Genomic DNA, 13,805 nt, shown 5'->3' with positions numbered 1-13,805 from the left:
GGGGAAGCACATTGCAATGATCATAGAAGCACATGAATCAAATATTTTTTAGCCTACATTGTTTTGAAGATATGATCATCAGTATATTTTCAGAATTTGATATTTTGTTTTACAGTTACTATTTAATTGTTTTTGAAAGAAATTTATATAAGCAGGACTTTGGTATTATGCTTGGAAGTTATTTTGTAAGTTTACCTTTATCATAGAAGCGTAATAGTAGTGTTTTTTGTATATCTTAGACCAGGCTTATGCATTCTTTTCTCAGCTCATTTTTAACTACTGAACATGATGCACTAATAAAATGACTTTGACACCTAATCATCTGCATAACACGCATTAGGTAAATAGTAATTAATATACATGAATAAGTTGGATTGTATTTATTGATAATACGATCTGAATGTACATTAACAATTCAAAATACAACACAATGACATTGACACGAGCATACATTCTGAAAGTACATTAAGAATTTGAAATACATCACGAATGACCTCCACACGAGCATACAAATTGAAAGTATATTAATGATTCAAAATACAACAACAATGACCTTCACACAAACATTAATTTCATCACAATCTTAATAAGAAACATAATCCTAGCAATAACAAAAATGAGCAAAGCAACTATAATTTTGATCTGCAGTGAGAGACTCTCAAGTTTCTTCATGATTGTCTCATCGGAATTTCGTGATTGATTCTCTATTTCATGGATTGCATGATCAACATCATCCAACCATACAAAATAATTACAATGTTCTTTTGTTCGGTTATTAGGGCATCGAAGAACTTTTCTTCCATAACTCTTTTCTTTCTTACTTGTAAAAATGATGTTTTGCAATTTGCACCGGCAGTCTGCCCGACAATCTCCTAGGGGACACTTTGATTCACATGATTGACTTGAGCTCATTTATAAATATTGTTATTAAGAAAAGATAAATAACTTAAAATATTAGCATAAAACAAACTAATACAGAACGTAGAGATTTGATGATTCAAAATAGAATACACTTAGGCAAGAAGTTAAAAAGAAGTCCTGTTTAAATGGAATTGCCTTAAATTAAGTGAAGAAAACATCACAACAAACACAGGACAAAATTCAATCTCCTACCCAAGACCTGGTATTCACTTGCCCTCTATTTAAATGATATCAGTGTATGAATGTGCTAAGCTTCTGTATTATAAGAACAATTAAATTTAAAATAAACTCTATCAACTAATTAATGCACATAGATTCACGTTACAAAATAGTTCCTAATTCTAAATACATAGATCATTAAAAGACCTAATTATCATATCCTTATATTGGAAGACTTACATGCATACCATTGAATTCCAACGTATTTACATATCTTACACTTAGACTTCAATTTTTACATATATTCCATCTTATCTATGTATAAAAAGATGAATTTGATTTTTTTCTTAAGTTAAAATATTGATATTGCTCATCTGATATGAAAGATTTGACTAGTATAAATGCAGAAATCAAATTCAAGTGTAATATATGTAAATTTGTAAGAATTTGGCGGTATGTATGTACTCCTTCTAACTAACACAACAACAAAAATAAATTTCTTCTTAGCATTTACTAAGAATTTGGCGCAGTAAGAAACCGCACTTGATGTTGACATGGATGCGTCCTCCCTTAAATTCTGGGGTAAATCCATTGCGAGACAGCCCTCTTAAGTCACAAAACTTACGGGAAACTTAAGGGAGAGCTTACACGAAGAATCAAACGGAGTAGGCGGCGAGAGTTCTTGGCGGAGAAGATCGCGACGGAGGCGGTGACGGGACTGGCGATTCGAACGTTAGGGTGTTGGAGATGTAAACATACCTGTTTCCTTTGGTATGTATGTAAATGCCCCCAACTTAAAATGAAAATAAGTGATAGAAGCAAGAAATACAGATCCCATCACCAAATCAAAAGAATGACAAAACAAAAGAGCAGAAAAACACAACTCCAATATCAGAACTTGAATATCCAACCATATAACAACAGCTCAAAACAAATGTCAACACCATTAACCACATCAGGTAGCAGGTCCAAAATCACAAGGCACCAAAGTAAAGACATAGTAGGCGACTCTGATATCACGAAGTAAAACACCAAAGAAAAAAAAAATTTGTAGCAGCTATCTGAGATGCAATAATAGTTTTGAAGAACAAGAGGAATAATAAAATAATAAGACAAAAAGAACATAAGCCTAACTAAATCCAAGAAGTTGAACCAAAATCATAAGAAAATGGTAACCCCATAATACATTGACTAAAACAGCACAAACATTAACACAAAAACAAAAACAACAACAGAGAAGGCAAAAGAAGAGAAATCCATACAACACCATGTCACGGACTAACTTATCTCAAGTCACAATTGTGGTTTTAGCGCTCTTTTTTGGCACTAAGTTATCCTAACCGTCACAACACTTAGACTTGTAAGCATAAAATACTCTTGGAAGAAGAATAGAGAGATCGGAGGAAGAAACACTTCAATAAGAAAGAGTGATTACAACACTTGAATGCTCGGAAACCTTGGATGGTTTCAAATGAGGGAAGGAATTACTATTTATAGTCTCCTCCAAGTCCAAGAGAATATTTTAATTACACTAGAATAGTCTAGTTTCTAAATAGTTCAATACCATTCTCTTATATAGCCCTAGACCTTTCTAGGTTAGTCTTGAGTTATCCTTAGAAGTTTTCCTTGTAACATTCTCTAGAATGCGGTAGAGTCTTCTAGATTCCCTTGGATTGCTCTCTATATTCTAGTCTTCTTTAGAATATTCCATTCCCATGATTAGCTTGTCAATTATTCTTGAAGTTGACAGAATATGACAACCAGCTCAAAATGGGACCTAACATATTTAACAAAACTAATTAACACATTAGTGACTTGGACCAAACATATTTACTAATTAAAACATAAATCATATAAAAAGCTACATCCTCGTTGCCCTAAGCTAATTCGACTGCTTGTGCTGCTTGAACTCGACGACGCATCAATAACATCCGATGTTGACGATGTTGAAGGTGTCGTGGTCATGGCTGGTGGCTATGGTAGTGTCGTGACCGCGAGTGTTGGCGGTAGTGGTGTCATGGCTGGTAGCGGTTATGGTGTCGTGGCTAGTGATGGTAGTGGTGCTGAGGTCGTAACTGGAGGAGGAACTAGTGTGGTAGTTGGGACTGGAGGCAGTGCCAGTGTGGTGCCTTCTATACCACTATGTCCACGACCTCGTCGGCTTACGGACTTCCAAAGCCAACACGTCTTCCAACGTGGGGCATAACGCCCCTTCCTTCAGAAGTCATCTAGAAGTAGGAAAATAAATTTAATCAGGACATCTACATACTACTAAAGATGAAAGTAAATAATATATAGTAAAAATAAAGGCTAACACTAAATTATAAGTGTACAATTTACAGACTACTGAAACATAAAAAAATAAAATTGCATAATAGATGAAAGGAAAAATTGTTAAGTACGAAAAAATGCTAAAATTGAAAACAAAGAATCATAAAGGAGTTAAATCCTGAAAACTGTTTGGTATGTTAATAAGTAAATGTTAAAAAATCTAGAGAAATTGTTTTGTGAGTTTAATAGGATTTACTAAATCCCACATGCTTCGTCGTCTCTCTAACAATAAAAACAAGCCTTATCCCACTATGTGAGGTCGGATCATTAATCTTTTTTTTCTCCATTGCGTCTGATTGAGTGTCATATTTTCATTTAATTCTAATAAATTAAGATCATTTTTATACAATATGTCTAAGTCTTTGTAGGTGGTTTACCTCTTCTTTTCTTAACATAAATCGAATCTAAAACATCTACTCTCCCAACCAGATAATCAGATGGTTTAATGTAGCCAAACCATCTAAGACGACTCTCTCTATTTTTGTCTGTCATAGGAGCTACACTAACCCTTTCATAGATATATTCATTTCATATTTTATCTTTAACTGTAAATCCACTCATCTACCTGAGCATTCTCATCTCGTCAACACTTAACTTAATTTTATGCTTCTCTTTTAAAGGTCAACATCCTGTGTCATAGAGCATTGCATCTCTCACCACCACCAACAACAAGCCTTTAACCTCATTAAGTAAGATGAATCTAAAACATCTACTCTCCTAACTAGTTTATCAGATTGTGGACGTATAATGTGACCAAATCATCTAATACAACTCTCTCTAACTTTGTCTGCCATAGAAGCTGCACTAACCTTTTCATGGATATATTCATTTCACATTTTTTCTCTAAGTGTAAAGCCACTCATCCATTTAAGCATTCTCATCTCAGCAACACTTAACTTTATTTTATGCTTCTCTTTTAAAGGCCACATTTTGTGCCATAGAGCATTACAGGTCTCACCACCATCTTATAAAACTTTCCTTTTAGTCTAAGCAGTACTTTTCTATCACACAATAGACCCGAAACACTCCTCCACTTCAACCAACCGAATTGAATTCTACTAATAACATCCACTTCTACATAACCATAAACCATACTTTTGAGCGTCGAGATTAATGATGGAGCGTCAAAGCTGGGGTGTGTTGTCGGAGCTTGGGTCGCTGGAGTTGCATCCGTTGGGGCGCTGGAGTCACCGGGAGACGGGAGGGGAGGGTTAGGGTATGAGGGAGAGGGAGTTACTAAGTGGGTTTGGGATTAGAGAAAGTTCGGGGGCGTAAAAAATTTCGGTGATATGAAGAATTCTTTCCGACGGCTTACAAATGGCTTCAAATTTCTAGGGTATTAATATTAATACCGACGGCATTAACCTCCGACGGCATTAACCTTCGGTTACTAAATGCTTGTCGGTTAACACATCGCCAAATGACATGTTTGTAAATAACCAACGACATATGATCTTCAGTTATTATGTGCTTATAAATGATGATGAAATGCATCAGTTATAATAAAAACTATCAAAAACTAATTTACTGTTCATAAACAATGGTATTTCTTGTTGTTATGTCATCAAAAATAACTCAACACATAAGTCATCGTAAAATCGCAGAAAATATGATATTTTTACAGAAGAAAATTTAAACTATCAATTTTGCTTTTGGTTATTGTGCTTTTTCCTGTAATGTACGAGGGCTTACCCTCATAGGGATATCAGAACCCAGAATAAAATAAATCATATCTTACAAACATAATGTAAGGGAATACCACATAGTTGTGCATACTCGTAAATCTTGAATGTTTTTTCTCATTTGAGTGACTAGATCCATTTTAAAGTTATATCTATATCCTTCAGGGTAGTATATTAATCTTAAAATGACACATCTAATCATTTAGATAGAAAGCTTCCAAAACTTATGCTGGATATCTAACCCTCACACAAAACAAAACAAAAAGATTCACCATCGATAAGGACCACTATTTTTTTGATGTGTTTCCTAGTCACCACATTTTGAATATTACTGTGTTTTTATTTGACTTGAGACATGTATTAGTATATTAAGGTAAAATTTTCTTATAATGATCAACTTGCATCCATGAGGCTTTTCCAATTTATTTTATGTAGATGCCATTAAGCTCTCCTCCCATCAGACGTTACTATATATGAATACCTATACTTATGCTAAAATTCATTTTGTAGGTTAAATTTTTATTATGAATTTTCTTATCTACTCTTAGATTTCTATGAGAATCTATATGAAAAAATGGTGTGAGCATGAGTCTCGGGAGCTTGCTGCATTGGTACAATTTGCCTCATACCTTAATTATGAATCTCTTTCTTGTATAGATTTAGAATCAGACATGTATTATGTATAGCTTGACCACCAATTTTTTTTTATTATTACCAGACCAACAACATTTGTCTTTTATTTATTTATTTGGTGTGTTTCTTTTATCAAACTTGTAGCCTTTTTTCCCTTATTGCTTGTGATTTGTCTTTGTGTGATCACACTAGGCACTTTAGGATAAAATATTTGTTTGAAAATGTCAAACATAAAAGGCTCCCCTATAAGAAAATTTAGGACTAAAACTTAACAAGATTTTAAAATCAGCAGTTTTATTTATTGTATTTACTTTCTTGTCCGGTCTTCGGCCTTTAAAATGATCATAACGAGATGACTATATCGCCCCTTACAAATTAATATGGCCTTCACGCATAGGATATCATATATAATTGCATACAAGCTATATATCTCGAGAGAAGTGCTCTTGCTTCTAAATCTACTGGGCTAAGCATCTATTTTATAAAATTCGAACGGGTCTAAAATATGAAAGGTGTTAGAAGCTCTCAGACTAGATGAGGCATAGGTCCTTTGTTGTGTAGGTTTTGTAGCTAGGTTATCCATTCCTCTTTCTTTTGTGTAAGTTTCTTGCCCATAATTCACACTTTACCTTTTAACCTAGCTAGTAAAAGTCATCATATTTTAGACATTTCATTTCATTGATTTTAGGTTTGCTAAATTGCCTCAAAAGATACCACATATGTGTTGCTACTGGAGTTGTTCCCAGCTAGGTTGATTAAACTATCTTCATTTTTTAATAGACTTAGATTCCTAATATTTTGGGAATATGAGTCTATGGAACCCTGACCACATTCTATCTACCTATCTATGTTTCTCTTTGATATATCTACTGACTTAACCACTTTGGGAAATTTCATTTTCTTTGTGGAGTCTTTGTGGAAACGTTCCATAAACTCCTCAGCTCAGTAACAACTACCTGCCACGTTATGGTGATTCAACTTATTTTTGGTGACAAAATTTCACCTTGACAGCTAGAGATTTCTTCTATAAGAACTAAAAAATCTCCTTGATAGTCTATATTTAAGGCTTTTTTTGTAAACACAACACCTTTTATCGTGAGTTTTTTCTTGGTATCCTCTAGGTTGTAATTGACCTCGAATATACATCATCGTGGGAGGTCTCTTTGCATTTAGAACAAAATAATTTCATTTTATCTTCTTTTTTGGATACAATGGTCTTCTATGAGGCCTCCAGTGTATTTTTTCTCAGGTTATGTTTGTTTTGATTTTTCTTTTTTTTTTGACCCAAGCTCTCCAATTTATGGTATGAGAGTCATTTTAAATGAATATCTTCATATCCGCCCTTGTATTTGACTTTCTTTATGCTTTCAACTTTCATTTGTTTTATTTCTAGCAATGCTCTTTATAGGTTGGGGCCGTTTGAAAGGGAAATTTTGAAAAGGCAAATATAGAGGGAGGGGATTTCTTCTCCTTGTCATTCAAAGGAGAAGAAAAATAAAAATGGGCATGAGCACATACATTTTAGATCAATGATTAGATTGATTATCTTGTATTATAATCATTTTTTTTTTTCACAAACCTAGTAAAATAGTTGGTTTACTTTATCATGTATAGAATCATCATCTTATTGGCCACCAACATCATAATCATCATGTATCATGTATACATGTTTTTCAAACTCATCTAAAATCATCCATGCCTTTTTACACCATATAAATAACCAACCATCTACGCTCTCTTTCAATCACATAGACAAACTCATCAGTTTGCCCTCCTATAAGGATTCTTGGGATCTTCCCAACTACGAATCATTCAGTTATCCATCTATTGATTTTACATGCACTTTAACCATTTAATATGTATAGTATTCTTCATTTCATATGAACATAAGTGTCAAACAATGCATACCATTACATGCATAAGGAATAAGTTATGATTAAAGAATGTCTTTTATGCTCTATTATTTATTTCAAAAACATGCTATTTATATAAGTCAATATTCTCATTAGAATATTTCATGTTAATATCAAAATTATATTGGAGGCTTCACATTTATTTTAAGAATGATATATGTGTAAATGGAATAAGTTATGATTAAAGAATGTCTTTTATGCTCCATTATTTATTTCAAAACATGCTATTTAAATAAGTCAATATTCTCATTAGAATATGTCATGTTAATATCAAAATTATATTGGAGCCTTCACATTTATTTTAAGAATGATATATGTGTAAATTGGTTAATCTAAAAGAGAGCTTTTAGCTTGAATGAATTCTATGTAGGATTACGGGTATATATTCATATATTTCAATTCATAAATTATTTTGTAATTGTTTATTTTTATAATTACAGTATTAAGGTAATAAAGTATAGTTCACATTTATTTTAATTGCTGATTTTTTAACATTGCATGAATATATAGTATTAAACATTTCATATAAATTGTCTAGTTTGTTTCTATACTACGATGCTCTCACAAAATCCTTAGTATTCTTATCAAATTATAAATAAATTATTAATTTATCTTTTATCATGCAATATAAAAATTATAGAGATGAAATTACAAATATAATAGATCAATTGGCACTTAAACATAGTTTTTACTTCATATTTTTCTCAAGAGAAATTCACTCCAATCCCTTTTCCCTTATTTCTTAGCTTACCACCAACTCCAACTAATCACATGCATCCATGAGCCCATTCTCCATACTCTTGCTATTCTCTTTTATTTTATCTTTTAACAAGTTTAGTATTATTATTTTACATAGGCTTGATTTTATATTAATATATGTGTTAAAAATTTTATTTATCCATTTTAACTATATTAATCTTACATAATCAAACTTAACAATTAACCCAAGATGATCTTATATGTCAAGCTGACCGGCTTCTAGTATTTCAATTATAACCTTTTTATTTGATATCCAGATCATTTATTTTTATATGTTTTGAAAACCTAAAAAAATCCTCCATAACTTTATTTTTAATGTCTTTGTATAATTTTTTTCGTAAGATAACCAAAAACTATAAAAACTGAGAAAAATCACAATTAACAATTTTTTATAAAATAATCACTTTTTAGTATTTCGTTCAAATTTTTTTTATTTATTATTCAATATTAATGTTCTTATATGTTCTGATAAGGTAACAAAGTTGTCTACAATGTTTATATGATTGACTTTATCAAATTCAACCAATCGAATAGGTAAAACACACAAAAATCATGAGCACTGGCTAAAATTTTGTACATGAGATATTTTTTATAAGAAAACTTTACCATATAATTATTCCTAAAAGTGAATAATAATTCAAGATAGCTTATCATCATAGGCACTTTATAAACATATTCTCAATATTTTTTATAGGTCTAGTACTATTATTATTATTATTATTATTATCTAACATATATCACAAGCAATTACAATGCCCCCACTAAAAAATATTCCTAGCTTCGCCATCGGAAGTGCCAAATGTTACATAAATAAAAGGGATTGATATTAATATACTATTATTTTGAAAGATGCTAAACATAAATTTAATTTAAGAATATAATATTTTTACTTAAATTTACATAGTGAATATTGTTAAGGTTGTTGATTTTGCTATTGTGTATCCCAAATAGAAATTCATACAAAAATTGATTAAACTAATCTAAATATTTAGCTTGTATTTCAATTAAAAACATGAATTTCATGCCCTACAAACACATGTATTCATTGCACCTTATACATTATTTTATCAAAATTATATTAATATTAGCCAATCCACACATAAATAAAACCTTAACAGTGCACATAACCTCTAATTGTCAAACATATGTACCTAAATATTTTATCCTAACAAGTTAAGTAAAAGAATCATTCTCACTGGCTGAAGTAAAATTCATGGTCTCATGATATAATCTTTCTTTGCAGCAACTAATTATTTTAATTTGCAAATAACCCCTCAAACTTCTTTAGTTTGAACTTCCTTCATCTCCATATTTGCATTGGGACTAGAAGAATAGCCAGACAGCCTCACTTGCTCAACCTTGCTGGCCTCCTCAGATTCAATGACTCCCTGATGTGAAGCTTCATTTTTGAGCTCTTTTGCTTTTCCCCAAAGAACTAAGTAGAGCCCAATGACTATAATTACCGAACCTAAAGCACTGAAATCATAAAATAAGATCAAAAGATTAACAAATCAAATAATAATTAAATTGTTAAGTTTTAATCTGCAATATCTGAAACCTTGCAGAATGCAAACAAAATGATACTTTTCTATTCTATTATTTTTAATTTACATGCAAAAATTACCTGCCTACATAAAGCTTCTCGTTGAGGATAGCCCAGTCCAATATGGCAACAACAATAAGAAGTATTGGACTGAACATAGATACATAAAGTGGACCCCGCTTCTCTATGGCCCATGTCATCAGCGACACAGCAAATCCAGAACCCACCAATCCCTGCTCATAAAATATAATTATATTTTTATTTTTTATGAAAGCAAAGTAATACTTATTTTTCATTATTTCAATTAAATTTATAAACTTTGGTTTCTTTAGTTTATCGAAGCATTGGTTAAATAATGTTGCACTCACAATGTATAGAACGGAAGCCAAGCGAATATCACTGCCCAAAGTCCAATTTTTGAACTTCCTCTCAGCAACAGCACCAACTAGAAAACATTCAATGCTAGCCATAGCACACATTAGTACAGAAGTTGTATAAGGTGCAGAAAATGACCTGCTCAGATGTGCTTGCACAATGAACCAAGCCGCCCATGCTGCGCAGCTCCCAACCACCAACACCGCTCCCAAAATCTCTTTGCCTGACGATCCACCACCAGCTAATCCTGAGGCTTCTCTGCTTCTCTCCATAATTTTCTCCGCATATCGCCAATGAAACTTGGAAGGTGGTAAATTAATATGTGCTCCTTCATAGAATGTCATTAGCATTGATCCGCCAACACAGAAGACAGTTCCAATTATCTTTGCCCGTCCAGATTTGCTCTTTATATTTGCCGTCTCAATCCTATAAATAATTAGATATGTAATTTAGTTTAGTTTAGAATATTTAAACATTTAGCATATGTCTAATAAAGGTGATACATGTTTGAAGCATTAGTGTTAAATGTATAAATTTGAATAAGATTTAAGAGATTAATTACTTAATGGAACGATCTTAAGGCTGCTTACCTGAAGGGAATGGCCATGATAAATGTCATGGCGGGAAGGATGTTGGTGAGTGCGCATGCAATGGTTGAGCTTGTGTGTTTGAGACCAATGAAGTACAACAGTTGGTTCATCGTAGCCCTGCATTCAAATTTTATATCATGAATCATATAATTTATTTTGTTTTGGAGAAATAAAAGTAAAGAATATTAATTTTTCATCATTAAAGTTGCTTGTTGGAAAAAAAAAAAAGATGTTATATTTTACCTTAAAATTTAAATTTGTTTTGTTTTGATGCTTTGCTCATAATTAGATAAGTTAAATATTTTCTTAAAAATTAATATTAATTTCATTTAAAATTATAATTTTTTCACTAAGAAAATTAATAAATTAGATATTTAAAGGATTAGTTTTATTAGAAATAGAAATCCTTTTATAAATGTTTAATGCAGCCCTTTTTTAATTTAGGCCTCATTTGGGGCAACTTTTTTTGGGTGTGGTTGCTGGTTGAAAATGCCTTCCTTCAGTTTGTTTCGTACGGTCTGTTCATACAAAAATGTTGTTGCCGTTTTTTATTAAATGCGGCCGCAGAGCGGGCTCGAATCCGTGGCCCGCATTCTTCCCCTTGCATTAATTTTCCTTTTATCAAATGTATTTTCTTAGCATAATTTATGGTCCTAAAAATTTCATAATTTATTTTCTTAATAGTGCTTTATTTGGATACACAATAAATTTTTAATCTTGAAAGAAATTTGTAGCTCATAGATTACAAAATATAAAATACTCAGCATCTTTTTATCAAACTTAATCATGATTAGTTTTAAAGTCATTAAATTTATTTAGAGATTACTATAAAATAAGATTAACTAATTACTTTTATATTATTTAACAATTTAAAAATCTACTCTTAAAAGTTTCTCCAGTTGTGATCAAATGGTGCTGGGAAGTGTTAAATGCTAGTTAGATAAGATAGATTGCTATTAATACATTTTTTTTCCTTTTTTTGAAAGCTGCTAAAAATAAATTTACCTCAAAAATATAATATTCTTTCATCATTGCGTTTTCCAAAAAGAAATTCATAATAATAGTTTTATTCAGCTTATATATTTAATTTGTATCCATAATAAAAACATAAAATTCTCGCCCTCAAATAGGGGTGTAAACGAGCCGAATCAGGCTCAGCTCGTGTTCGGCTCGTTTATATTTCGAGCTCAAGAAGTGTGTTCGTGTTCGGCCATTTTGACAACTTTAATCACGTAATCATAAGATGTTAAGGATTGATACAAGATTTAAAACATCATTTGAATCTAATTTAATAAATTTTATTCTATTTTCTTCATTAATATTTTTAATTGATTAAAAATCTTTGTAGCCTTATAATCAGTTAAATTTTTTTAAAAATACTACTCATCAAAAATTGATTAGTAGTATTTCAAGCCAAAACAAGCCGAACACGAACAAACAAATATTTATTTGTATTGTTCGTGTTCGGCTCGTTAACACTGTTCGCGAACAACGAGCCTTTATGACAGCCCTACCCTCAAACACATATTGCATGACACCTTATTCATTTAAAATTTAATAATAATCAATAAAACTTCACCGAGCTACCGAGTTAGGTGTCCTTCATGCCCGAAGTGCGTCTCCGGTAAAAAGGAAGCGATTTACGTACCCGAAAAATGAGCAGATAAAAATTTCAAGTAGAATTTGTCCCGTAATTCTGATCCTAGCATTCCACACAGAGTTAATTAATACAACAGCAATTATATGAAAAGAATAAACTTCAAATAAATGTTACAGCTAATATGCTTGCTTTCCAAGCGCTTTTAACTTGCCAGCTTCACGATGAATAAACACTTGGCAATAAATGGATCGTAAGTGACTAAAAATTTAGATATATATATAGACAACATTTTTATTTCCGCTTAATTACAAATTTCTAAATAAATGAAAATAAAAGATTAGAGTATCGAGGGAGCGGTGCTAAACTAACTGCAAAATACAAGAGCTGCCGATGGGTACGCAAGGTAGTTGGAAGGCACGAAGGAGATGAAGAAATTAAGTATTAAGTAAAAAAGACAAAATAATAAATGAAATAAAGAATTGAGTTCTTGGAAGATATTTGATTAAGACAAGATAATATACTATATTTGTATACAGGACTGCAAATTTTTACTGGATTCGTGTATACCTTTCGAGAAAGAAGGTGACGGGAGCGAGGGCGATGGTGGCGATGATCTGACGGTAAGCAATCAGTACGAATGGGCTCATGCCGGATTCGAGAGCGAGCTTTGACAGAATATTGAGCCCGGCGTAGCCTGCTTGCACGGCCACCATGGCAATGGCGGGCGTGTACTCTTTTACTCGTGCCATCTCGCGATTCTCTACTTTTCTCTCTTTTCTGAACGGGAGATAGAGAAAGAGAGCGAGAGTTGAGTGAAAGGGATTGGAGGAGCGAGCTATATATAAGAGGAGGAGAGACTTAAGGTGCAGAGGCGGGGGCTTCTATATATATATACATATATATATATCAGTATTTGTATGTTTGTGACAGATTAGAGAAGAGGATGTGTTGAGGACGGAAGCCAGTAATTGCAAAGCACATCTGTGAATTACTATTCATTAATTTCTTGTGTGCTTAGTCCTAAGTGAGAAAGCGCGAGGGAGAGAGAGAGAGGGGACATTTGGTTGGTATGGTCTAACTTGGTTGGCTTGGGCTTGGTATTGTCTAACTTGGGTTTAGTTTTGCTTGGGCATGTAGGTTTTGGTTTCATTAAATGATTGAATGGAAAATGAAACGGCAGTGGAGGGTTGTTAGGCTTTGCTTTTTTTGCTTCTCTCTCTCTCTGAAAGATGCAAAGTGAGAAATGTCATGATGGGCAACCATATGAATGACATGGATGACTCCTTTTATACACTATTT

General features: G+C 32.3%; 1 protein-coding gene across 1 annotated transcript; it reads right to left on the bottom strand.

The window, feature by feature from the left end:
• Positions 1–9,430: 9,430 nt before the first annotated feature.
• Positions 9,431–13,383, bottom strand: LOC110029336 (WAT1-related protein At1g09380-like). Its single transcript, XM_020731579.1, has 6 exons — positions 13,074–13,383; positions 12,555–12,617; positions 10,907–11,023; positions 10,310–10,742; positions 10,023–10,174; positions 9,431–9,874 (listed from the first exon to the last, which is right to left on the bottom strand). Exons 1-6 carry the CDS (start codon positions 13,253–13,255, stop codon positions 9,673–9,675), a joined length of 1,149 nt encoding a protein of 382 aa, XP_020587238.1. The 5' UTR covers positions 13,256–13,383; the 3' UTR covers positions 9,431–9,672.
• Between the last annotated feature and the right edge of the window lie 422 nt (positions 13,384–13,805).

The sequence above is a fragment of the Phalaenopsis equestris genome, unplaced genomic scaffold, assembly GCF_001263595.1.
Source record: "Phalaenopsis equestris unplaced genomic scaffold, ASM126359v1 Scaffold000563, whole genome shotgun sequence".
NCBI lineage: Eukaryota > Viridiplantae > Streptophyta > Magnoliopsida > Asparagales > Orchidaceae > Phalaenopsis > Phalaenopsis equestris.
The sequence above is the reverse complement of the archived record's forward strand: the minus strand, read 5'-3'. Positions and strand labels throughout refer to the sequence as shown.

Bases quoted from the DNA above. Each gene is read 5' to 3' on its own strand.
- LOC110029336 (XM_020731579.1), bottom strand. From the start codon at position 13,255: ATGGCACGAGTAAAAGAGTACACGCCCGCCATTGCCATGGTGGCCGTG. The intron at 12,618-13,073 runs GTATACACGAAT...TAACTCTGTGTG, and splicing joins GTCACCTTCTTTCTCGAAAG to GAATGCTAGGATCAGAATTA. The intron at 10,175-10,309 runs GTGAGTGCAACA...TTTTATGAGCAG, and splicing joins TGGCTTCCGTTCTATACATT to GGATTGGTGGGTTCTGGATT.